Raw genomic sequence first — 27598 nt, 5'->3', positions numbered from 1 at the left:
TCCCATTGCAATGATGTGCCAGGAATTGCTAAGCCAAAGTGGACCGATGGCCACCATCCACCGCAGGGAGACATAATGCCGGCTCCTTGGCCTTCATCTCCCAACACTCCTGCTGGATTGGCACAGTAGGAGCTCGCACACAAGCAGTGTGCTGGGACAAGAGGCAGTATGGCATCCTAGTTATGTGTGTTTAAATGGGACTCTCGATGCAAAACATTTGTCCTGTTATGTTAAATTAAATTTATAGAGCGCACATACACCGGTTGGTTTCTTGGCGCTGGATATAGGATCTGCTGAAGCCCTATTAATTAATTGTGTGCCTAAATTCAGACATATGCTTGAATAAAAAACCATGTCTTCAGAAGCTTTCTAAATCTAATATCAGCTGGAAGGGAGTTCCAAAATTCGGCGCCAGCAAAGCGAACCTGCTGCCACCTTGGCGTTTCAGTGGGTACATGCCGTTGGACGAGGCTGGAGATTAATTTCTGGTCTATGCCACGCAGGACCTTAGAAATGACGCAGCCGACTTTGAATGCTGCTCTTGGGGTGATGGGAAGACAATTCAGCTCCCTCATAATGGGGAGGCATTCTGCCATCTAGGCTGCAGGAAAATCAATCTTACTGCCTGATTCTGTACCAATTGCAGTCTTTTAATAAGGTATAATGGGATGCCGAAATACAGAGAGTTGGCATAATCTAAGTGCGATATGACCAGGGCTAGAACCGCCTGTATCAATGCCTCCCTAGTAAGGAGTCTGAGTTTGAGTTTGAGTTTTAAAATACTTGTAAAGCGCTCATACACCTGCGGTTTCTTGGCGCTACAGTCTACTGCTCTTCTTTATCTTTCTCAGCTGGAAGAAGCAGGTCGAAGTGACTGACCCAATTTGTGTTTTCATGGTCAGGTCGCTGTTTATTATCACCCGAGGCTCTTGGCAGATGGAGCTGGAATAGGGGAGGAGCCCAACTCGATTGGCCAGAATGGGAGCTCCAGGGGTCCTGTGTGCCTCCTATCACGATGAGTTCAGTCTTGTCCGGATTGAGTTTTAGGTGGTTGCTGTTCAACCAATGACGGATGAACAGCATGGTAGCTTGAAACTCGGCCACAGAATCAGGAGTGTTATTGATGGTAAACATTAGTTGCAGATCGTCGGCGTAGTTGTACGTACACACCTTCCTTTCTTGTAACGAACGAATCAGTGGGAGGATATATAGGTTAAACGGGTGAGGTGACAATGATGAACCCTGGGGTATCCTGCATGTTTTAGTCATTTTAGATGCTGTGAACTTGGCCAGGCAGACTGACTGGGAACGACCCTCCAAAACGACCTTATCCAACCAAGAGCTGAACCCTGAAGGCCAGCGTCCTGGACAAGGTTGATCAGGATACCATGGTCAACCGTGCCGGATGCCGTGGAAAGTTCCAACAGCACCCGGACCAGGGGAGAACCTCTATCAGCTTCCATCCAAATAGTGTCCAACACAGTAAATATCACTGCCTCTGTTGAGTGGGCTGGAAGAAATCCTGCTTGGTGGGGTCAAGATATTGGGATTGTTCAATAAAGTTACAGAGGTGTTAAGCCATGTGGGATTCCAGTACCGTAGTCTGGTAAGCACACACATCCCCATACCCACCATTCTTACAAACCCTCTGAGGCTCCCAACACTCAATAACAGAGGTTCCGTCCCTAACAACCTCAGAAAAGTTCCCCTCACTCTAGAAAGCTCGACCACCCCTCTCTCTCCCAATCTCAAATGCATCCTACTCAACTGCAGATCGGCCCAGAGACACTCCTCCGACATCGCAGATCTCGTCTCAGATAGGGATCTGGACCTAGCCATTCTAACAGAAACTTGGCTCACTGAAACCTCTACTCCGATTATGGACATACTAGTCCCCCCCAACTATCACATCATCAGGTTAGACAGGTCTTCAGACAAGACGGGCGGGGGAATTGCATGCATCTTTAAAAGCAACCTCTCCGTTACTAAAGTCACCTCCCCCTCCCTCTCCTCCTGTGAACTCCTCTGCCTCGACATTACCAGCGAGGCCAAACAAGTTTGTGCTCTACATCTCATCTATCATCCGCCTGGTGACAATCTCATATTCACACAACAACTCATGGACATGATCACTTCCAATGCCGGTCGGCAGACCACCCAAGTCTACCTGGGTGACTTCAATCTCCACTGGAACGACCAGAAAGACACAGTGGTAAACAGTCTCAAAACCTTCCTTAATGCACTTGACCTCACCCAAATATGCGATAGACCAACACACGACAAAGGCGCGATACTTGATCTCATCATTGCCAAAGAGAATTCTACACAACTGGAGACGATTCTACCCTGCGACTGGTCAGATCACCACATCATCACCTTCTATATCAATGAAAAAGTTAAACCTAACCCGACACAACCAATCAAATCCAAAATATGGAAAAGGGACATGAAGAACCTCAACGCCACTACTCTGCCTCCCCACATCGGCAATCTGCTCCTTCCCCCTTCAGGTGCCGCAGATGTTCAATCACTGACTGACCACTACCTTGAATCTATGAATACATTAGTCAATGAAGTCGCCCCACTGCAACTGAAGAGAGTCTCCACCAAAACTTCCAACCCCTGGTATGATGATAGACTCAATGACGATAGGCGTTCGATGCGAATGGCAGAGCGCACTTGGAGAACGGACCCCTCAGCACTGCACCTCAAAAGGCTCAAAAACAAGAGAAATGCCTACTTCAGGATAATAAAGCGCACAAAACGGGACTTCTTCAGCCGCCAATTGGACCAAGCAAAAAACAGGCCAAGAAAACTCTTCGAACTAATCAAAACCCAAACAAAAGCACAACCCCTACAATCAAGTAGCACAACAAGCGACACCCCACACTGTGAAGACTTCTCTGCTTTCTTTAAGCTAAAGACTGACAACATAAGAAACGACCTCATCATGGATGTAAGCCGATTCCCCAACCACACAAGAATGGCTAACACTCAACCTAAAAACATGGCTTCCTGGCAGTACTTCGATACCTACTCGGAAGAAACAATACACAAATTGCTCTGCACCTTAAAGCCCTCTAACCACCACACAGACCCTCTACCTGCTAATGCCGTAAAAGACTTCATCCCCCTGCTCCTCCCTCTCTGGACCAAAATCATCAACTGCTCCCTGCAACAAGGCCTCATTCCGGACTCCCTCAAGGTGGGGCAAGTCACTCCTATACTCAAGAAACCTACAGCTGATCCAACTGACCTAAACAATTACCGACCCATCACCAATATTCCCACCCTGGCCAAACTGCTGGAGAAATGTGTCCAACTCCAACTAACAAGACACATTGACCAATTTGACCTCCTCAATTCTCATCAATCAGGATTCAGAGCGAAACATAGCACGGAAACAGCTATGACACACATAATTGATGACGCCCTCCAAATTCTTGACCGCAATGAGTCCTGTCTCCTCATCCTTCTTGACCTCTCGTCAGCATTTGACACGGTCAAACATGAGAACCTGCTGGAACTGCTAAGCACTAGAATGGGTCTATCGGGAACGGTTCTCAAATGGTTCTCGTCCTTCCTACACAACCGATCTCAGAAGTTCAAGATCGATAATGTGCTATCTGCACCCGTGCCTGCGGATCTAGGTGTTCCACAAGGATCCTCCCTCTCCCCCACTTTGTTCAACCTCGTCATGGAACCGCTCCCCACCTTGCTCCAAGCTTCTAATGTCCAATTCCATATGTACGCCGACGACACACAACTGTACCTAAAGCTTCAATCTCCGGAAGATATCAAACATCTGAACTCCACGCTTATCAACACTCAATCTTGGCTAGCCGATAATCACCTCAAACTAAATGCTCTGAAAACTGAGTTCCTTCTCATCTCACCCCCGGCGAAAATTTCCACCACCCAAACATGGCTCAACAACCTAACAGCACTTAATGTCCAACCCACCATCGTGGACTCAGCGAAATCTCTAGGCATCACACTGGACGCCAAGCTCAACATGCAGCAACACATCAGCAAAGCCACAAAAGCAGCCAATTTCCAAATAAACACACTGAGGAAAATCAAACCCTTCCTTCCAACTGAAGACTTTCGAACTGCTGTACAAGCGTTAGTCATCCCTCGAATCGACTACGGAATTGTGACCCTCAGTGGACTCCCGCTATCCACAACAGCACCCTTAAGAGCCTCCCTGAACGCTGCCGCAAGACTCATTACTGGCTCAAGAAAACATTCACATATTTCCCCAGATTTAAAGTCCCTAAAATGGCTGCCGTTTGAAGCCAGAATACAACTAAAAATTGCTGTTATGACACACGCGGCCGTGCACCACAATGCACCCAACTACCTCGCTCAAAAATTGTCCATATCAGGAGGTTCAAGGTCCAATAGAAGCTCAAAGAATCTACTCCTGAAACCCCATAGATTCAGGAAAGAGAAAACCTACAAGCGCTCCTTCTCAGGAATGGCACCCAGGATCTGGAATGCGCTCCCGCCTGAAACTAGGCGTATCTCCTCCGCTGCACTCTTCAAGAAAGAGGTGAAAACCATCCTTCTGGCCAAGATCTCCTGAACATTATAGGTATTGGTTCAGAGACTCTACATTGCCTGGTATCAGTGCTCACCCTGTCCTTTGGCATTATACCTCTACCTGATGGTGACACTACTTCGCCTCATTCGTCCTACCGACCAATATATGAGATACATTGGTCACAGATTCACCCTCCTGATGCCCTCACTCAGTGCGCTCTCTATACTAATACACTGTTATAAGCTTGCCACACACCCAAGGTGTACCTCAACACCTATATAATGTGATCCATGACTTGTGCAGTTTTATTACCTGTTCACCTGACTGTATATTGATTTGTTTATGTATGTTGTTGTTCTTATTATCCTTCATGTTGTGACTACTACATTGCTCCCATTACCACTGTTCTTTCCTACTGCCACTACCCTGCCATTGTGAAGCGCTCTGATATCTGTAAGGATCTTGTTCGCGCTATATAAAACTTTGAATAAAATAAAATAAATAAATAAATAATTAGTCCAGGTCTGGGGATCAGCCCCTGACTTTTTTTTTAAAAGGGGGAACAATAATCGCTTCTTTAAAGGCGCTTGGTACGAAGCCCTGAGACAGCGACTCAATGAGCAGAGAGAGGGCAGGCCTCAGGAGAGAAGAAATAAACTTCTCGTAGGATGTGAGGTGGGCAGCTGTCATTAAGTGACCCAGATTTTACTTTAGACAGGAGGTCCAAGAGCATAAGACGGTCTATTGCCGAAAACTGGTCAAGGGAAGAGGGATTTTCCATTGTCGATGGGGATGCCTTAAAGGTATTGCAGATAGATGCTAGTTTTGATGGCACTGATTTGGTCTATAAAAAAAGGTATTAAGGGAGTTACATAGTTCTTGAGATAGTGTTGGTTTTACTGTAACTGTAAGGATTGTATGGTTTCATTTATGATAGAAAATATTTCCTTTGACCTGTTGGAAGAAATTAAGAATTTTTGAAGAAAAATAGGTGGTCTTAGCTGTGGAGATCGACTCTTGGTATAATTTAAGTTGGACTGCGTAAATCTCTTTTTTGTATGAGGAGTAGCTACGTCTTCATCTCCTTTTGGATTGGCGTAGGGCTAGTTTTTATATTTTTAAGTCTGTGGAGAACCATCGCTGTGCTTTGTGGGGTCTTGAAGTTCTTATCATCCTGAGAGGGGCATGTTTGCTGCTGACTACTGTTAGACAAGTTGCAAGAGCTTTCTCATTGGAGGTGATAGATCTCTGGGTATCGGGACTGTATTAATCAATGTCTTCAGCAAGAGATTTTTGTCAACTTTGTTCCAGTTCCTGGCCATAAGCGCTTTAGCAACTAGGGGCTTGGCTACAGTTATATTGTTCATAACAAGTTGTATTAGATGGTGGTCGGACCAAATATAAGAACAGGAGACTGTCCGTGTAGATACTGCGAGATTGGTTGTCCGACCATGATCAAGGGTATGCCCATTAACATGGGTGGCAGAGGTTACCTGCTGATGAAAATTTAGACCGTTAAGTAAATAAATTAGTTCTTTAGAAAGGGGTCCACCCAATGTGTCATTAGCCACTAGTTAAAATCACCAATCAGCAATATGTGCGCATGATTCATAATAAGATGGGCCATTTATTCGCTCAGAGAGTAGGGGAACAGAGGCATATTCTGGGTAGACCTACATAATATTACACATATTAGAGGAGCTGAAGGCGACTCCAGTTTGATAACTAAATTGTCTACTGACATTAAAGCCAGTGGGGTTAATGAGGTGAATTTTAGCTCCTAACGTATGATGGCTGCAACTCCCCCCCCCCCCCACCAATCTTTCCTGCAGGGCGATTTGCCAGCAGGATATAGTAGTTGTTCGGAAGTGCAGCCAAAACGTATGGGGCATTTTCTTGTGATAACCACATTTCTGTTAAAAAGAGGACGACTGGTCGAGTTGAGTCCAGTAGATGGAATACATCAGGTTTATGTTAAGGCGGTGAACGGGTATTTAGATAGAGGATAGATAACTCTGTTAGCCCGGTTTTAACAGATTTCTTGCGGAGTCCTGTGTGAGTAATACGAGTCTTGTGTTTCGATTGCACCATTTCTGGGAAGGAAGTTCTTGCTTCCATGATTCCCAGTCTAGAGCCAATGGAGGTGTTAAGTGACTGATCAGTGGAGTGTAGGCCCTTTAGATCAGACGGGGTATAGAATAGAAATAGGGCATAGAGGCTGGCCCCGGGCGGCCGCGGACGGGTGCAGACGGGCTTGCCTTTGGCGCGCCTCCGCTGCGCTCCCGCACTGCAGGCACCATTAGGTATGTGGTTGCCTCCCGAGTCCTCCCTCTGCAGAAACACCCCTTGTGGGTATAGCCCAAAAGATAGAAGCACGGACTAACAACAGCGCTAGAGCAATCGGAGTGCAGGTATGATTTACTTTGGAGCACAGTTAAAATTGTATGTATGTATGTATGTATAGGCACTTATATAGCGCACTACTTACCCTTAGGGTCCCAAGGCGCTTCGACCGCTGCAAAACCCTTCCTGGCTTCCCTGAGAGATGGTCCCTTAATGGGTATCTCCAGGGTGAGACCAGGCATCCCCGGCGGTCTGGTGGGGCCGTTAGTGAAGATGAGGCAAGCTAATGCCCAGAGTTGCCGAGTGTGATCGCTGATCAGAGAGGGCACCGAGGCGAGAGAATTATCGAGTCCGCTGACCCTGGTCCAGAAACCTGCCGCGCCGGGAATCGAACCCTGGTCCCGGGCCGTCCTCTGCTCTCGGGTCTGCCGCCTCTAACCAGTGAGCCACACTACTTCAATGAACACAATGCTATTCAAGTTTAGCACATTTAAAAGCGCATATCAAAGTTGAAAAAACACAAACAACAAACGGGCAGCAGCGGGTACCTTAGACCGCGTGCTCCCTGGAGAAAGTCCATCTTCTACATTCACACCTGGTCGTAGTTACAGGCAAAACAATATTGCCCTTGGAGTCTCTCCATCTAAATTTCACAGCTGCGGCAGCATGGGGCACGCGAGAGGATGGTTCTGTTCTTATTCTAAGACAGATGGAGCACCTGGGCAAATGTTAAATGAAGGATTGGGGACGGGTTCTCTCAGTTTGTGTGATCTTTCGTTTAATGGAAGAAATGTCAGAAATGAACAAATGCAGCGTGGCTTTTGAAAAGGCGCCGTCTGCAGGCGGCCACTGGCTCTCTTACTTTGATGTGAACCATGTAATAAGTATATTTGATCATTCTGTGCGATAAAAGTGGGGCATATGGGATTACATAGTCACTGCATAACTGCTTGCTGTGAAACCCTGCAGGTAATGTTCCATTGAAACCTCTGCAAAAAGGCAAAGGATTGAAGCGGCCCTCCAATTAAATGTACCAAACCAGAACTGCAGAACACAGGTGGTACTTTCCACCACAGGCCTGAGAGCCTTTCTGACAGGCAGGGGCACTAAACCAGTGCAGCTACCCCAAGCTGGACTATGGGGCAGATGTATAGAATTGGCCCGTTTGCGAACGGTCAAAAGCATTTTGGGATGTATCATCCCAAAAGGCATTTACAAAATAGGGACTAGCAATTTTTGCTAGTACCTATTTTGTGAATGCATTTCATGAATCGCAAATTGCGATTCCTTAAATGCAATTTTGGAAACACCCAAAATGTGCGATTTGGCCTTAAAGAACCACAAATTACCACCAACTTCAAGTTGGTGGTAATTTGCGATTTCCTAAAAAAATGTTTACTTTCTTTGCATTTTTCTAACTATCATGTGGTGCACATACATGCCCTTAGGGCATGTATGTGTGCCACATGTGCACACATGTATATTTCAGGGGTGCAACAGGGTGTCCTTTTGGCACCCTTGAATTTGCATGCGCAATTTGAGAGTACCTATTGGGTACTCGCAAATTGCGCATGCAATTCCCATTCATTTCTATGGGCCTCTTGGCCAAACAAAAATGAATGTGTCCTCATGTAATGCAACTGGTGCTACGTAAAGTGCTCCGATACCAGATTTGGGTCAAGTTTGTGATACATAGAACTCTGTATAAAAAAAAAGCAATCCCTCATTTGCGAGTCGCAAATAAGGAATGCATAGGACTCTCAATTTTAATTGCAAAACCTGCATACATTGCATTTTGCGAGTCCTTAATAGCGAATCAGTAAAATTCACTACTAAGGACTCGCAAAATACAATGTTGATACATCTGGCCCAATGTTACTTACCCCGTAAGCATCTATTCATAGCGTGGAATGCTGTAGATTCATGTGCTTAGCATACTCCTGCCATCTAGTGTTGGGCTTGGATGTTTGCAACTTGTTTTTCTTCAAAGAAGTTTTTTGAGTCACGAGGTAATGTGACTCCTCCTACAGTCTGTATTGCGCATGGTACCGCCTGTCACTTTAAAAACAGCTCTGCATTGAAGTGCTGTCACTCATCCAACCCAACCCAACATACCATAACATTTGGATGCAGGAAAGATAAAGATCTTGAAAAATAAATTGGGTGAAGGGATTTGTTTTTCCCCATTCATTAGCATTGAAGAGGCGCTTTTAGGGCGGGGAAGGCAAAAAAATGAAGCTATTGAGGCCTTTAAAAATTGGGACTATCCTGACGTAATCCGGTATATGGCCAGGCGTGGTTACAGTATAGTCCTAGTGTGACGGTTTGGGAATGATATATTGAGTACAATACCAGAGATGAGGTGGAAGAATACAATTGCAGTGGGGCCAAGAGCGTACACGCCAACATTTTGGAAAAGAAAAATGGGAGATTCAGGAAAAGGAAGCAAATGGGGGAGAGGAGGGGGGGGCATTTTCCGCATGGTCTTCTATTGAAGCAGAAGTAATTAGGTCATTTTAAGCAGGAGACAGCTAAATGAAAGCCAAACATCCGGAGCCTACCTCCTGATTCGGGTATGTTGGCATGTATGAGAGGTCCCTGGAGTACATTTGACCTGTACAGCCTATCGTCTGCCTGCCAAGATATTGTCCTCCCAGCTCACCTCCACCAACAACGGAGAGGTCTCAAAACACATTTGTTTCCATTACTAACTCTGCCAGGAACACTGGCTTTGCCGCTCCTCCCTGTCCAAGCCCTGGTTCCCGCACCTTGCAGGATCTGAGAGACCCGCTGCAGCGGTTTCTTGCCCAGGCGGGCCCGGTACTCGTTGGCCTGCTCCTCCAGGTCCTGCAGCCGCTTCAGCGCATCCGCGTACACCTGCTTCCTCTTCCGCCGTTGCTCAGCGTTCAGGTCAGCCGACACCACCAGCTTCCTGGCCGCCTCCACGATCTGCTGCTGCATGGTGAACTCTCGGTCCAGCTCCTCCAGGTGCAGGTCCTGTGGGCGGAGACAGGAAGATACACATGCGACATTGGCCTCTCTTAAAGGAACACGGCAGCACAAGCTCACACACACTAGAGTGGACACGGCAGCTGGGCAAGCTTTCCACCATAAAGATGGCAGTGCAGAACTTCTCAAATAACACACACACAACTCAGGGTAACAAAAGCTTCCCTCGACACACAAACAGCAGGTGTAGCGGGGTAAACAATACAAGCAACACACACACACACCACAGCAAGTTTCCCTATGCAAACACACTATGCACAGGGTGATTTGCAGAAAGGTAAGATTCTCTCATTAACTAAACAGCTACTGCAGACTACAAAAGGAGATTGGAATTAGCACAAATCAATTATAAATCTCATTAAAGTTCATTAGATCATAAAATGTCCGTAATAGTTGGTAATAAAAGCAGGTCCAAATTATTCTTGTAGTCGCAAAACTTGTTCTTTATTGATAAATGTGTTCAGTTGTTAAAATCCAATGGTCACACAATTCATTTAGACAACGCGTTTCATCTCATGCTAGACTTCTTCAGGGCTTAAAGTTATATATATGTTGTTTGTTTTTCATTGATAAAGAGATGTCTGTGACACAAATAAATATATGCCAAAGTAATCATCTCAATACCATGAAAGTGATGCAGACGAAGGAGTTGAGTGGCAGGGGGCGGCTAAAGTTCAGTGAACATCCGTGCTCGAAGCTTCGCAGACATCTATTTATCAATAAAGAACAATTTTTGCGACTACAAGAAAAATATGGACCTGCTTTTTCTACCAACTATCACGGACATCTTATGATCAAATGAACTCTAATGAGATTTATAATTGATGTGTGCTAATTCCAATCTCCTTTTGTGAATGTGTTTGGGTTTTACCCAATAGGAAGTGGAGAGGGGTGCACTTCCTGGTTTTCTAGCACCATCGCCGTACAGTCAAGCCACTATTAGTAATAGGTGCCGGATTCTTGCCTCAGCCCTCTTTGTGTTTTGTTCTCTAGCTACTACAGACTATTACAATTTGGAAATAAAGTCTCACAGAAGCCACTTACAGTGGAAATTGGCACAATTGCTAGTTTACAGTCCGCGCACAGAAGACCATATTGTACTCCTCATCCTTTCATGTTATGCATTGTTCCAGTTTAAAAAGGAACTTGTTATTTTTGAAGCAACTCGCATTTCTTTACACACAGCTTACACGCTCACCGTTAGGGTACGTGAACATGCTTGAATTAGACCCTCCAGCAGAAAATCGGTCTGTATTTCAAAGTGCACTGAAATAGTATTTTAAAGATGAATAAGGTGGAAATAAATGTATTTATAAAGTAATAGTGAAGCGTAAAGAGAGCCTTAGTCTCTTTGAATTAAAATAATAATAATACTTGGATTTGTATAGCGCAGCTAATCACACGTGAGGGTCTCTAGGCGCTGTCCACAGGCATGGGGCAGACAAGTGATTTGCCCAGAATCACAGGATGTTGAGCTGATGCTGAAACTTAAACCTGGATCCCCAGCTCCAAAGTCAGCAGCTTTGGCCGTTACACCACATCCTCTCCTGGTTCAAGCGGTCAATAACGCAGGCATTGGCAAAGACATCAGAAATCAATTAAATCTTTGGAATGATGTTAAATCAATTTGAATAATTGTGGGCCCACACTCAGTCTTTTTGCGTTTCACCTTCTCAGTCTTTATTACAATGAGTCTCCGCCTCGCTGAGGCTTTTATTAGGTCTCCTCTACACACAGCTTAAGCCGCTGTGGCCAGACCAGTTGTCCAAATACACATGGAGTGGGATTCGGGTCAAGCCCTTGATCATGTCTGGATGGCTTCGTTGGCCACCCAAGTCCTCTTAACTTATTGACTTTTTCTCCATTATTGTGTTAGTCCAGCTCAGACATATTTAGGGTTCAGTGTTATGATTGGTTGACTTGTATCCTTCCAATGCTGACACTGCTTGCCTTCAGGGGACTCCTTCTTTCTTTTCTCTAAACACTGTGGGAATGCAGGTGTTTTCAGAGGTAAGACTGTCACAGTAAGTTTTCACTTAGAAACTGATCAAATGTGCCTCCAGAAAAGATTCACACTGCAAAACTCTTAGCCCATACGCCTCAAACAGGCTGTTGTCCACATCAGCAGTAGTGCAAGCTTCCATCACATGCAGCGAAGGGAGCAGCAGAGCAAGCTTCCATCGTGTGCACAGGTAGCGTATGGAGCAGCAGGGCAAGCTCCCTTCACACACACGCAGCATATGGAGCAGCAGTGCAAGCTCACATCACACACACACACACACACACATGCAGCATAGGGAGCAGTAGTGCAAGCTTCCATCACATGCACATGCAGCATAGGGAGCAGCAGTGCAAGCTTCCATGGTACGCACATGCAGCTTAGGGATCAGTAGTGCAAGCTTCCATCAACGCACATGCAAAGTGGGGAGCAGCAGTGCAAGCTTCCATCATGTCCACATGTAGCGTAGGGAACAGCAGTACAAGCACCCATCACACACACACGTAGCGTAGGGAGCAGCAGTGCAAGCTTCCATGACACGCACATGCAGCATAGGGAGCAGTAGTGCAAGCTTCCATGACACGCACATGCGGAATAGGGAGCAGCAGTGCAAGCTTCCATCACGCACACAGACAGCATAGGGAGCAGCAGTTTAAGCTTCCATCAAACGCACACATGCAGCATAGGGAGCAGCAGTGCAAGCTTCCATGACACGCACAGGCAGCAAAGGGAGCAGCAGTGCAAGCTTCCATCAAACGCACACATGCAGCTTGAGGAGCAGCAGTGCAAGCTTCTCTCAGACTCACAAACACAAAAGGCGAGCATGTGCAGAAAGAGTGAAAGCTTCCTTCAAACAAATGCCTGGTTGCAGTGGTAATCCCTTTCGCTACCTTAGCTTCTTGCATCACGCACAACCACATTCTCCCAACACACTTTATCATGTTCCGCACAATTCGACACTCACCTCTCCCTTCAGGGCCTGCAGGCTTGGCATTCTGTACACAGCTCCCACCCGGCGGCGGATGTGTGGCAGTCTCTCCCCCGCCTCCAGGGGGTACTCCGCCGGTACATGTCCCGTCAGCTCCTGCCAGGTGAGAGGAAAGAAGAGCGGCGTCAGATCTGGTGAAGCTGCCAGATGGCAAAGCCCTTACCATGCCCAGCATCTGCCAGGGCAGGGAACACCCCCTTCTCGGTTAAGATCCCCGATTCCACCAGCAGGAGGCAGTGGAGGTAGAGGTGTTCAGAGCAGGAGCAACAGGCAGTAATCAGAAGGCGCAGGACCCCGTCACAGGTGTTTCTGCAGCTCATGTGTCACTGTGTAGCTGCTGCCCATTCAACATCACAGGCCTTGCCCTCTGGTACTGCGAGACCAGGTTGGAGGGACATAGCACAGTAGTGACCAGGAGATGTAAAGTGCAGGAGGGAGAGGGGGAACAGGTTGTATTGTGGTTTTTGACGGATTTGGCAGATGTCATCGAAAGTCATTCCTTGCAGAGGCGAGTGAGTTCATATTGCACTTTGCATTCATTAGCATGCTGTAGCAGGTACAAGGTTTAGAAAAGGAAATGACTCTCAGACAGGATTCTGTAATGTCTACTGTGGCCAGTGCACCTGGTGCTGCCAGTGACACAACAAGCTTACACATCACCTCCTCCCCACCCTACAGACCTTCCAGATGCACTAGACTGGATCGTAACAATGCCGCTCTAGCTCGACTAGGCGCACTTTGCCAAAAGCTTTATTATATCTTTACATTTTTCTGCACTATGGCCCCAACAGAACAAACTCCGTCCTTCCTGGCTCACCACTCTGGATAGGTTACCTACCCACGCCTCCTAGCTCGTCATCACTCGTCCTCTCCTCCCTCTGCCGCAGTCTGCCCTTCGTCTTATTTCTCCTCACTGCTCATCGTGTAAATTGTTGAGTTACAATAAATCCGACTTTCAGGTCTGAAGCGGTCCTCACCCTCGTCTGGTTTCTGCTACCACCCCTCGTCTTCTCATCACGAGCCCTTTATCCGCCACCAACAACACAGTGCCTAGAAGCTGGCCAGTATCCGTTTGAGGATACCCCAGATTTGACACAAAATTTCTCTCCTCGTCATCAATATATGATCCACCTGTGGTATTTCTCCCTAATTCAATACATGTCTAATCTTAGTAGGACATGTTGGAATGTATTAAGTTCTAGAAGGTGGTGTGGTCATAGTGCTCGATCTGAAAGAAAGCAGCAGTTGAAGCTGCTGAGTAAGACAGGTTGGATGGTATCTTCTTTCAAGAATAAACCTGGATTGAAAATACAACTTCTGAGCACCTGCTTCTTGAATTTCACACCACCCTTACTACTCTTATGTTCTCTCTCTCATCTAAAACCAATGTTGTATTTGAAATTTAACAAGGAAAAAAAGGTTCAAGGTCCTTAAAAAGGTAAGACCGGTTAAAGAAGGTCTTGAGTGATTTGAGAAGTTTGCAACTTGTCACGGCGGTGGTCTTGAGTGAGCTATCGGAGGTGTTCACAGGTGGGACCAACCTAATGTCCACAGCAAGACCTTCCCAAACACCTGCCCCATCTCAAAATGTCCACCCACATCCTCCTGATAATTAATGGAGATCAGGCAATGTTTAGCCTCAGTTCACAAAAAAATACACTACTTAACAAACAAAAGTACTGATACCTTAACACAAACACCCTGCACCAGAGGAACCTTCCGAATGCAGCAATTCAGGGAGACCTTGGACCCTCCTCATAGCAGGCCTGGACCACACCACCCCCTTTCAAGAAGAGTGAGCCCAATTAACAGCTGTGTGTTCGGCCCCCACAACAATCCTAATTTCCGAACCGACCCCTGGCTCATGGGACGAGGGAGCTACAACAGGGCGTTGTACACCAACCCCCGTAGGCTTAACTTGACAGGCCCCACGGCTCGCACTGTGGGAATATGGCATGAAGTTACTAGGAGAATGGGGTGGCATAACTGCCTAACCAAAGCAACTCCGTTATGGGAACCAGATATCCTGGGCTGCCTCAGTAGATGCCTCGGGTTCGATAAGTGGGACCTTATCGGTATCTCTGTAGTCTGGGATCTGTGGGTGAAGGGGAAACTGGCCACATTCTCCGACCCCCAGGCTAAATATCACCTTGCACCCTCAGACGTTTAGATATCTCAAAATCAGGCATGCTGTCTCCACGGCCATACCAAAGGGAAAGTCTCTCCCTGACTCCTCCCCACTGGGGGACAGACGGATATTAGATCTGATGGAACATAAACCTATCTCCCTAACATATAAAAAACTGGTAAATAATTGCGCTGATCCTATGCATAAATACGCACAAATTGGGAGTCCGATTTGGGTGCTATAGATGACGAAGATTGGAGGGACACCCTTGTCTCTCCTAAGGAGGTAGCAATACCCATTCTTCTCTGCCTCATACAACTTAAAGTACTCCACCAGGTTTATTTTCATACTAAATTGATGTTCCGCCTGCGGAGGCGACCAGATCCACTCTATCGTAGACACTGCAACCAAGTCGGCACTTTCATACACATTTTATGGGAATGCCCACACATACAAAGCTACTGGGAAAGGGTGACACGCCAATTTGCTAGGACATGTGACAAGCCCCTGCATCCCTCTCCAAACTCTGCCTCCTTAACATATGGGAGGTTACCGACCTCTCACAAATGGAACAGGCGTGGGCCACAATGGGGTGGATGATCACAAAGCGCAATATAGCACAGAAGTGGGGACAGGACACTAGCCCGCAAGTAACAGACTGGGCGAAAGATATGGACTGTGCTATGATAGCTGAGAAAACGGTCTTCGAGGGACGGGGATGTCCCAAGAAATGGGATCAGAAATGGGGAAACTAGAACAAATACCAAGGGTTATCTGCATCTCACTAACAGTGGAGATGCGACGTGAGAGGCAAGCACTAATGGCCCGCCTCACGATTGATACGGGGCCCCCTACACCGGCGATATGACACGTGGGTGAATGTGTGACCCTGAAGCAGCAACCTAGAATGCTACAAACCACTCTGATTCACATAAGTGTTGTGGGGAGGGCTGAGGACCACCCAGGGATAATGTACGGATGGAATATTTTACACAATGTATGTAATGTTTTGCTGACAGTGTCTTGTTTCCTGCTATGGACATGCCAATACGACTGCATATTAACTGTACCAATGCCTGTTTTGTTAATAAAAACAGTTACAAAATAAATAAAATTAAAAAAAGGAAGAGTGAGCCCACTAAATGCAGATAGGCACCGCGGAGGTAGACGTCGACAAGACAGCTGCTTCAAACTGTGGACTCCGCAATATGTCCACTTCCATCCTAACCAACTTATCAAGTGTGCCCCACCCCATGACACTCCAGCATTGCCAAAGGGTCGGAAAGCAACAACTTGGCAACAGAATAAAAAGACGACAAGTTCAGGGTGCTCCTGAAGTTGGGAATGGGAGATTAGCAAACAGGCTAAAGTTCTGGGTTTCTAAACTGAGACACCCTTTGTGTCTCTTGCACACCAGATCGCTCCTGGGTCCTAGAGTCCACAAGCCATGCGTTTTATTGCCCGTATCAGAAAATAGGCCAACGGTTGTACCCAGGAATACCAGGGTCGTGTGCCGGGGAGAATTGGAACATGATTCCCCCCTCTCCAAGTTATTGTAATAGCGCACATTTGCCAAATGCTAACCCAGTTCCACTGACAGGAGAGCGTCCTAGGAAGAAGTTCAGACCGTTCTACCATCTGAGATGGAAAATGCTTGTTTGGCTCTAAGCACCGCAGCTGGTCACCCCTAGCATATTTGAGTCATACCTGCATTTGAGATCTCCTCAGGTTTGAAAATTAATTAACAGGTCTTTCTCGTGGAAGTGCCTGCCCGGACCCGCTTCTATTTAGAAACAGAAGACCCTCGGATATGAAGCTCAGACAAAAATCAATTCAGGGGCTCCTGAAATGAGGACTAAAGAGCACCAGCGTCGACTTCAGAATCGAAGAGGCTGAGCATCTTGAACAGAAAAGGATGCTCAGAACAGAAGCATTTGCCTATTTCTTTCGATCATTTAGTGTCTCTGGGATCAACAAGAACATATTGGACACTCATGGAGATGTGGGATCAAGGGGAGCAAGATGGGCTGGCCCCATTTATTTGTGTTTTGTGAGAGCAGCAAACTTCCAAGTGCTTCCTGTTTCAGACGAGATTGTCAACAGGACTAAAGCTAGTCTACTGGAATCTTCGCCCATTGGGAGCCTTGATAGAGGCTTGTGGCGAGAACCCTTGCCCAAAGTATGGTGCACGCCATGGTTGTTCCGGGTGGTTGGGCGTTTCTCGTCTGGGGTACTTCATGTAGCGATTCTAGCACACGCCAACTAGACTCCACACTCCATGATGGTTTCAACTTACAGATGCTGAAAACTTCCAAGATGGTGTCGGAAGGGTTATGAAGCTCCATAAATGCGGAAATACAATACAATGTTGGACAGCCTTGGACCTTGGGTTTTCCTGGGCTTGCTAGAAATCACAACAATGTGCTATTTTCTCCACACCGCAGAGCAGGCCGCTGTGTTCTGTATCACCAGGGTTGGAGTTGGCCTTCCGAGAGGTGTGTACCTAATAACTGCCTAGTAGTTATTGAATTGTCAGATAGGCTCTACGTAGCCCTCAGGAATGCGCTACTCCAGTACTAATTTCACGTTTGTGTTCAGTCTCGCCTAATTGTTTCCACATCTATTCATGGTCCATGTCACTTCTCTCCACTGGTTAAAACTCCACCCTGGATGCTTTGCTCCGAGGTATTTACTAATCAATGTTGCTTCTATCTCTATGGATGGGTGAATCAATTCAGATGGTTCGTTAGGTCACCCTCTTCCCCATAGCAGCTTTCGTTACCAACTCCGGCTTTAAGATTAGGTTGCGTGTTCCTTTGATGTTCATCGTTGTTTACGTACACAATGGTACTTCAATGGCACACGTTGAGCTGGGCAGCATTGGAGTGATGAACAAGTGCTAGAACCCTGCACGATGTGGCCAATCCACATGCAGCTTCAGTCGCTCTGGATTTCCTCGATCTCTCACCTGTTGTTGACCATTTGGATCCTCCTGGGACGATATTCCTGCACTTTGCTGGTTACCACTCACTCGATACAACGGGCTCCGTGTGTAGCATTGGACAACGGGTTCCACAATGGAGGTTGCACGACGGATGGGCAGTACATGGGTGGATGATGCTGTGTGCGGGAAGAGTCTGGCATCGTGCATGAGGACCAGAGATGCGCTTCGTCTTGTCGCAGTAGGACTCTCTCTGCCACTCGACATTCAGGTGCCACAGAATCGCGTCCTTGAAAGTATCTCATAAAATGTCTGAGATGTTCTAATAAAGGTTTTTTTAAATCCATAATTCAATGCTTAAGAAGTGGCCACATTTAGAAGGACACTGCGATGAAAGCGTTCATGCGAGCAGGAGGCATCAGATTCGGAGGAGGGAACAACCTGGTTTTTGTAGCTCTGTAGTATGAGAGACTTGTTTGTATATATCATTTTTAAGTTTCATAAAAATGTATTAGACTTTACAGTCCATATTAACACGATAACGAAGTAAAATGACAATGCAGACAAATTCATAATACAATATAGAATCTTTTCAATTTACAAACATGTTTCAATAGCCCTTAAAACTGCCCCCCTGCCAGAGATTGTTGCAAAGTATCTAATTCACAAAGCAAATTGCCACATCAGTTTGTTGAATCAAACTTTTATGAATGGGCTCAAAAACCTCTTACGAGGAGACCCAATATTGGGGCGTACAACCAAAATATGCTTTAATCTAAGAACTCCTCTAAAGCAGTGGTCCGAGTGAATCAAGTGGGACAAACTCTAAAGATGCAGACACATCTTCACCAGAGTAAGTATAAAGAAGGGACTGGGTAAGTAAGTAGGGAGTCACTGCTAGGACAAGCGTTGATGTGGACTATAGAATGTGCTTCTTACAGTACTTTTTTTTTTACATATTAAGTGCCAGGAGGCCACTGCAGTTTGCACCACACATTACCCCTGCCAGTTATAGTAACAATACAACTACTAACCACCACACAATTTGGACCAGGGGTCTCCAAACCGGTCCTGGAGGGCCGGATCCATGCCAGATTTTTTAAATTACTACATGTATCTCAATGGGGATATCCAAAAAATCTGGCATGGATCCGGCCCTCCAGGACCGGTTTGGAGACCCCCGATTTGGACTATTCCAGGCCCCCAAAGCTATAAGAATGGATTGGACGACGGGTAATAGTCCTTTTAGTGTATACAGAATTAATAATTGAATGTTGTTCTGGTCATCTCTAAATTAGCCAGACAGCCCCACCTTGTGGGAACTGTCACAAGCGCTGGTGTTGACTATTAAGTGCCGGTGCCGAGTACCGGAAACCCCTGGCACAAATTAAGCATTGGCTTCTTATAAGATTAACATGAGAGCTGCAGCTTTTATGTCTAATCTTCATGATATGAAATAAACTGCCATCACAGGTTATCTCGTCTTCCCTTCTCTCTCCACCTCATTCCAAACTCAGAAATCCAGTTGAAAATAGATAATTCTAGGTGAAAATAAAGCATGGCCAAGAATACAAATTCTAGACCCAGAGTTGCAACACCGGATGCAGGGGAGTAACCCTGGGCGGAGGATACAGAATAGTGAATTCAGGCGAGTTCTTCCACCCCGTGCACTGGTCAACGGTGCCCCCAACACAGTCAGCCTGCACCTAGTAGTAAGACAGCATGGCCGCCGGGTGCCAACAAGAGGCGAGCAGATCAGATGGGTGTCTTGGGGTGCTGTCTTTACGACCCCGCCCTGTCCCGGTACTTACAGCCTCCTGCAAGCACAGCCTCTTCAGCTCCTTCAGCTTGAGGCTCAGCGCCTCCTGCAGGTTCCTCTGACGCTCCATCAGGTCTCGGATCCGCTCCGCTTTCAGCTTGGGGCTCAGGTCTCCATACGGAGAATCTGTAGAAGGAAACAAAATAGGATTGAGGAAGGGAGGGGAGACTTCATGTGCAGCATAGGGAAAAAACGAGGGAGAAGGACTGCACTAGATTTGGGGTGTTGAGAGGAGGAGCAGAGATTCAACCTTAGGACAGGTATAAAGAAGCAAGACAACTTTTGGGTAAGGAAAAGGATCGGTGGTAATAACACCCAAAGAGAGAGGGTGGAAGAAAAGAAGACATAAGGGAGACAGAATGTCAAGCATGGAAGAACGTGAGAGAGACAGGAAGAGGGCTTGTGTTTGGGGTAGGGCTAACTGGTGACACATGGTGGTTTTGAAAAGCAACTCAGTGACACAGCTAAGCCCAGGGAGGTACAAGCTCCACGCCACAGAATTGCCAGATTATGTTTTTATCATGAGTAGCATGAATTGATACGGAGTACGGGACAGGGTACATCTGCTGACCTGATGAAGTGTCTCTAGTCTCAGTTGGTGGTGTTGACACGTTTCACCTACCTGGAGGCTACTGTAGAAAATGTTCACTGTCTACTAAATGGGAGTTTTTTGGAGTCAGGCACCTATAGGAAATCTAGTTTTATATTTCAATTTTTACCATATACTGAGGGCCCAGGATGATCAGGTAGTGGCACAGGATGTAGCCGAAAGGACGTCTTGAGTATTTGGATATTTAATCTGTAAATATGTGCCCTATCTCCCTCATGTATCCTGCACCCCACGCTCCCTCATTCGATCCGTAACTGGATGATGCTATGCCTACTCTGTACATGACTATGTTTTCCTGTAAAGCGCTCCGGTACCCTAATGGATCAAGTTTGCGCTCTATAAAACACAAATAAAATAAATAAAAATACAAGCGCAAGTTGACTCCACCCACGAGCATCTGCAGGGATAAGGGACGAAGATTGCATCACACCTTGTATCAACTACAGTTCTCAAGTTAAGGCGATAGTTGCTAGTGGGGCCCACCGGCACAAATTTCTAGGACTGGCACTTTAAAAAAATATATATATTATTTTATTATGTAAAAGGTTTTATATAGAGCGAACATGACCGTAGGGGGTATCATAGCACTTTACAATTTAGCGATCATGAAAGGGTCCGAGGAGGTAAAAGCAGAACAATAAAACAACATACAATCTTAATAGTCGCATAGAACTAGCGAGTCCTCGAGAGCAATGGAAGCTAGGGTTTTAAAGCAAACGTTTCTTCATCAATATTGTTTTTACTTCCTTTAAAAAGGGGAAACAGCGTTTACAATGCTGCCGTTACCATGCAGGTAGGTAATAACACTGTCATTACAACGACCGTGTTGTTACCACGTGTCGCTTTACATCGCAAATCGTTTCTACGACTTGCGCTAGGTGGCGTGCAACACCAGGGAATGCGTTGAATTTTAAGTCCAACACATTCCCTGCTGTTGCGCTAACTGGAGTAGGAATAGTAATTTATACTATTTCGAAGTCCAGCGTGCCATCTAGCGCAAGTTGTAGAAACGACTTGCGATGTAAAGCCACGCGTGGCAACAAAGCGGTCATTGTAACAACCACATTGTAACCTACCGCGTGGTATTTGCTTGCGGTGTAACATCATACATTCTTGAAAAAGGCATTGGAGGAATACCGTCTATGTCGAGAACAGGAGCACAGGGGGGTATCAGAGCGCTTTACAGTATATCAGTTGCAAATGGAGTAATTGGAGGTAACAGAAGACCAACAGATCAACAAACAGTCTTCACAGTCTCATGTCAACTACCCTGTCCTCTAGAGCCTTGGAAGCTCCAGTTCTAAGGCAAAAATGTCTTCATCACTATCGCTTTAACTTCCTTTTTGAAAAAGGCAATAGAGGGATTCAGCTTGACTTCAGGGGGTAGGGAGTTCCATATCCAAGGGGCGATACCCAAGAAGGCTTGATTGTAAGTCTTTTTATGGAATTTCTGTGATTGGAGCAGTAGCCCCCAAGGAGCTCCAGTTTTTGAGTGAGGTATAGCGGGGTGTTGAAATGCATGACTTTAGGTGCCATGCATGCAGTTTTTAATTGTATCCTAGCTTCGTAAGGGAGCCAATGTAGAGATATCCGCTCCAGCGTGATATGATTGACTCTTTTCAAGCCCGTTATGAGCCTTGCAGCAGGGTTGAGGGAAGCCCTGAGAGGAGCGGTCTTTGATCTAGGAAGGCCGCAAAGGGTTGCGCATCCTTAATCCAGCTTAGAGATCACTAGGGCTTGCACCATAACCTTGAAGTCACATGAAGGGGGGAAAGGTTTTATTTTCCTTGAGTTGGAAGTTCGCTCCTCTGGCGAGTGCACTCATATGCTTCTGCATGTTCAGACTCTTGTCTAGCATTATTCCCAATGAGCTTGTGGAATCAATGATGTGTGGCATGCAATTAAGAGCTGTTAGTTGATTCACCCATTCCTCAGTGACTGTTTGGGTGGATCGATTAAGAGGAATTCGGTTTAAAGAGCGTTTAGTTCCAGGTGGTTACGTGTCAGCCAGCTTTGTGTTTTCAGTAAGACCGAGTTGAGGGATTTGATGTCCTCAGAGGAGGCGACTTTCAGGAACAGTTGGGTATCACAGGCATACATGCGATAGTGGATGCTGGATAGTTTCAGAATTTCTGTTAAAGGCTCCATGAACAAGTTGAGGAGAGTGGGTGAAAGCGAAGACCCCTGCGGAACCCTCAAAGTGACCGGTGAGGGATGAGACAAAGACTGGTTCACTTTGAATCTTTGGGTTCGACTGTGGAGAAATGAGGAGAACCAGTTTAGGACCGTCCCAGAAAGCCCCATCCTGTGCTCCAAGAGGTCGATTAGGTTGTTGTGCTTAACAGTATCAAAAGCGGGTGATAGGTCGAGCAGGATTAAAAGGCAGGATTCATTCTGATCAAGGAATCTTAGCGCATCATCTACAATGTGAGTGAGAGTGGATTTCGTGCTATGACCCTGACGGAAACCGCAATGAAATTGGTCCAGGAGTCGGAATTGTTCAATGTGGTTGCAAAGCGGGACGTGCACACATTTCTCCAGGAGCTTTGCCAGCGTTGGGGATGTTAGAAATTGGGCGGAAATTGTGTAGGTCAGAGGGATATGCGGATGTTTAGTTTTTAGAATAGGGGTGTCCTACCCAGACTTAAGGCAGTCCGAATAGCACCTTGCAGTAGTGAGATACTGACAATCTTAGTCCAAAATGGGAGTCTGGAGGTTCTGATCGTAGAGAAGAAGTTGGAGGGCAAGGGGTCGTTGAAGTGGTTAGATGGTTTCAGAGTAGCCAGAGTTTTGCGTATAGTGCTTTCATCCAAAGTTTTGAATATGCTCCAGGAGGCGTTATTTTTGGGGGGTCAGAACTGAATGGGCAGGGCAACATCAGACCAAGGAGGAAGGAGGGCGTTTCGGAGGTGCGATCGAAAGGTGCTCCAAGGCTGACCTAGGGCCAAGATAGGGAAAAACACAATGGAGAAAGGAGGAAGATAAAAATGTCAGAAAGGAAGAAAGCAGGAACCTGAAGAGTGAGATAAAGAGGCAATGAGTGTCCTTCATGCGGGGGATTTAAGATGACCCGACCTTGGTTTTCGCAGCCAGACCGTCCACAGAGCCAGGTACAGGCTTCTGAGAAGAGCTTTAGGCACCTTCACCAACCCCTTTACAAATTAAGCCCGGATTCACCTATGCAGCATTAGCATCCGTGCATGCTTCAGCGATGCTTATTGTGTACAAGAGTAAGCGCTGGTGCCCACAGCTGTGCTTAGAAGCCCGCAGCCGGCACTATTGATTGTTGCGATTGCCGAATACTAAGGCTGCGTAGTCTTGAATCCACCTCAGGCCCCTTTCATCCATTCCCGGACACTGGATCTCACTCTTCCAGGTACCTTTTCATCCCTGCTTTGTTTGTCTTTTCTTCTCCGTTTTCTTCCTCCTTCTTTCCCCATTTTGTGCTTTTCATTTGTTCAATTAAACTGAACACCCTGGGTCAAAGTCTGATGAGGTAAATTAAGCGCTGAACACCAAAAATGAGTTCTGGCGGCCCCCACCGGCTGAAATTAAGCACTGTCTGACAAAACGTCATATTTTACAGCGCATGCGGGCCGCCCTTCCATCGCAGGCCTTGGTGAGGCAGCTGGTACACACCTCACTCCCAGCTTTCCCCGGATGTTTTCCTAACTATGAACCCACAAACATCTGAGATAAGCAAGAGGCGAGGAGGGTTTAGAGTAGACCAAATAAGCGAGTCTGGAGCTCTGGCAGCGGGAGCGGGGCACGGGCTTGTCAGGAGGGCCTGTGCCAACTCGCTCCCCTTTCATCTCCTGGAAACGCTGACTGGCTGCTGGGAGAAGCTTCTGGAAGCGCCACAGCTTCCCCCAGCTGGGAAAAAAAGTGATTATTCCACAGGACCCGGGCGCCCTGCGAGGCGCACAGAGGGCGGCGAAAATCAGAGAAGGCCAGCTCCAAAAAAAGAAAAACACAATTTTAGATGAGAAAGTAAATGGGAGTGAAATAAAAACCAGCTGCGCCTCGACAGAGGTTTGCCGCCTGCAAAGGCCGGTGCGAGGAACTCATTAGTTCATCACGAAATGGCCGATCAGGGGGCACACCTGTGAACGACCCTCAGCGCGCATGCGCACTCGGACATGTATTCTGAATGTAGACAAAACTCTTTGCTGCTGAGGATACAAGAATTAACTGTGCTTCCATAAGTGCTTACAACAGCCCCAACCCTAACCCTAACTGCAAACATACAAAATCCTAGCCCCAGCTACCCTACACTCTCACCTCAAGGCAGGCAATACACGCGCTCCCAGATGGCAGGTGACGTAACCCAACTGGTAAACCCCTCCAGCTACACAATGCAACCCACCCAACACTACAGATGTCTCAAAAATATCAACCGTACCCGCACTATTCATGATACCACTGGAGCAGAAGACAGACTCTGTCCTATGACGGAATCATGGAGCCCCGGACACAGCGCTTCAAGGCCACGCTAATAGCAAACAGCGCTAAACAACTCTGCGTTAACATAACCCTTGCTGCAGTGTAAATCAGTTTTACGGTGGTGTATCACTGTACCTATCAGATGTTCTGATATTCCAAGTCAATGGTGCACCCTTCATTGAGCCTAGAAGGATGAAAAGCCGAGAGGCCGCGCTGGCATTCAAAAGTATGACCGGCAGGTAACTGAACATTTACGCTTCGAGCTCCCATCCAAGTCCTGGTTTCCATTCAGTGCACGGCTAAAATTAACCTGGGTATTCGCCGCATGGGGTGGGCAGCACATTTTTCTTAGGAAACCCAGTGAAGGATCTATACACCACAGCTTACAAAGCGCACACCTTTAAGCCACCTTCCTTAGTCAGTCAGAACTCACACCAGGCAAAGACCCCGTCACACTCATAGCTTAACACCTTAGCAGCTATGGAAAGTCCAGCTCCAGTGCTGAACGTTCCATTGCGCAGGTGCAGTTGGAATGTCCAACGGCCAACGGCAGCACTCCCGAGGTAGTGGTGCCGTCGGCCGTTGGACTGGCGCATCACTTATGAGGTTAATATCGAATAGATGGGGGCACATGTGCCTAGGCCTGCTTTTACTTTCATGCTGGAACCCAAACTTACCTATGCCTAATGTTTTCCTTTGGGTTGGAACTAGTTAATGCGGAATGCCCTCGACCACCCCAAAAAATAGGGATATATGGATCAGGCTGGGGGAAATGTTCACCTAAACATTGCGCATTGTGATAAGCTGGCTTGGACGCCTGCAAGAGAAGAGGGACTTCTTCACACAAAAATCTGATATTGCGGCCTTCCGTCCTGCAGGAAGATATCGCCATTGGAGTGCGAGAACGATGCTCAAACATCACAGTCCGGTTCGTTTGAAATTCAACATTGGAGGGCACATGAGGGGGAGGGGGGCAGTCGACTATGGAGCAATGCTGGCCATCCAGTGACAAATGGGCATTTAAGATATGAATTTAGGAAAGGTACTTTCTTGTTTTGGGACAAGTCCTTTCTTTCACACACAGCCACTTAAAATGGCCGCCGTTGCAAGCGCGGGAGAAGCGCCTCCCAAGAAACCACCACAAGTGGCATGGCGGTACACCAACCCTTTCACACTCAATCGGTTTGATCCTTTTACGGATATTTTGCCTGCCTACATGCTGGCCGAGACTTCAAAGTCTTCCCCACAGCCAGTAGACCTAGTTGAAGGAAAAAAAAAATTTCTTTAGACATTCTGGTTTTTCTTTGGCAGCAAAATTCCTTTTCTTCAGATTAAGAGCTCTCCCTTCAGATCTCGAGTTAAGTATGGACAAGAATGTCAAGGAGTTCATTAATGGGGGCTTTCGCAGATTTTCATCCATTTAATTTGTCGTTTTAACAGAACCGCCAACCCTTTCACCACTGCACTTAAAAATGGTAAAAGTCAACATTGATTATTTGGAAGAGAAATGTAGAAAGTTTGCACTTTCATAAAGAAAATTGCTTGTTTGTATTAAAGTCCTACATTTTTTTTAGAGCCCAACTCCGTGGGAGGTATGGCCACGACCATGAAGTAACCATTGCAAAAAGATTGAGTGACATTTTTCCACGTAGTGCTGCGCCCCTCGAGATGGGCGTGTTTTAAATACCCCTAATGAGGAGTGTAACGCGCCCTCTGTTATAGGAGGATTGCAGCCTAAATAACATAGCAGGTTAAAATAAATCACAAGTTAAAATGTGGTTTTAATCTTAACTGCGGATTACAAACTTTTCAAATGGTCTAATAAACATTTTCCTATATATGTCTATTAATTGGCCACTAATAATTGTGTGCAGCACAATGGCTGCTGTGAGGTGAGCAGTTCAGATTTCTTAGAGTAGTGATGTCTCCTCTAGCCCCAGGGCAGATGTTATGTTTTGTTGTGTTAGTGACGTTTGTACCACAATGCGCCATTCTTACAGCGTTATCGGTTGTCTTGTTGCCTCCGCTAGCTTCTGAGGGTTCCATTGCAGACCAGAGTCTATGTCGACTCGTCTTGTTAGGTTCTGTTCCTAAGTTGTGATCAAATAAGTCTCTAGGTTGGACTACAACATTTAGGGCCGGATGTAGGACCCCTAATACCGGTCGGTAACGGCTGAAATTACAAATTTGGTATTTACGGAACCTTACCGATTCGGTAATATTTGCCGAATTAATACCTACAACCCATTTACCGATTCTAAAATACTGAATCAGTAAAATTCGGTATTTTAGAATCTGTAAATCTGGATTATCTACATCTGGCCCTTAGTGTTATGATTTTTGTGTAGGGGAGATGGCAAGAGGCCTTCTTCACCGGTTGTTTGCACACATCTCAGGTGGGTGTCCTGGTGCTTGCCCAGTTAGATTAGGTCTAAATTGGCTCTTTTGCTGAAGTGGCCCTTGTAGGTGGTGCTGGTTGCACCCGAGGTGATTTCTGGGTGGTGGTGTTGAGGTTTGTGATGTGTGGGGGTGTGTTTGACCTTGTGCGTGTGATGCGGGTGCCTCCAAAGTGGGCGGTGCTATTGCGGTGTGTCACATGTGTGGCAAATATTCACAAGGTGGGGTGAAGTTAGTCCATCAAAACCAGCACAAAACTCTTCAATACCCTTAAAGTTACGGAACCCACAAATTTAGAAAGGTGGGGAAGTAACCAATGAAGCCTAGGCAGGGGCGGTGTGGGGGAGTCCCACTTGTTAATCACAAGTCCTCCTT

At 46.5% G+C, this 27598-nt stretch overlaps 1 protein-coding gene across 1 annotated transcript in view; it reads right to left on the bottom strand.

Annotated features, from left to right (window-relative positions):
* The window catches only part of CCDC120 (coiled-coil domain containing 120), a 172764-nt gene that overhangs the window by 23480 nt on the left and 121686 nt on the right, over positions 1–27598 (bottom strand). Inside the window, exons 5-7 of the mRNA XM_086940307.1 lie at positions 19766–19899; positions 12862–12981; positions 9658–9886 (exon numbers count right to left, since the gene is read on the bottom strand). Of these exons, the coding sequence (XP_086796433.1) occupies positions 9658–9886; positions 12862–12981; positions 19766–19899 (483 nt within the window). The remainder of the gene's footprint in view (positions 1–9657; positions 9887–12861; positions 12982–19765; positions 19900–27598) is intronic.

The sequence above is a fragment of the Lissotriton vulgaris genome, chromosome 10 (genome assembly GCF_964263255.1).
Source record: "Lissotriton vulgaris chromosome 10, aLisVul1.2, whole genome shotgun sequence".
NCBI classification, from domain to species: Eukaryota; Metazoa; Chordata; class Amphibia; order Caudata; family Salamandridae; genus Lissotriton; species Lissotriton vulgaris.
The sequence above is the reverse complement of the archived record's forward strand: the minus strand, read 5'-3'. Positions and strand labels throughout refer to the sequence as shown.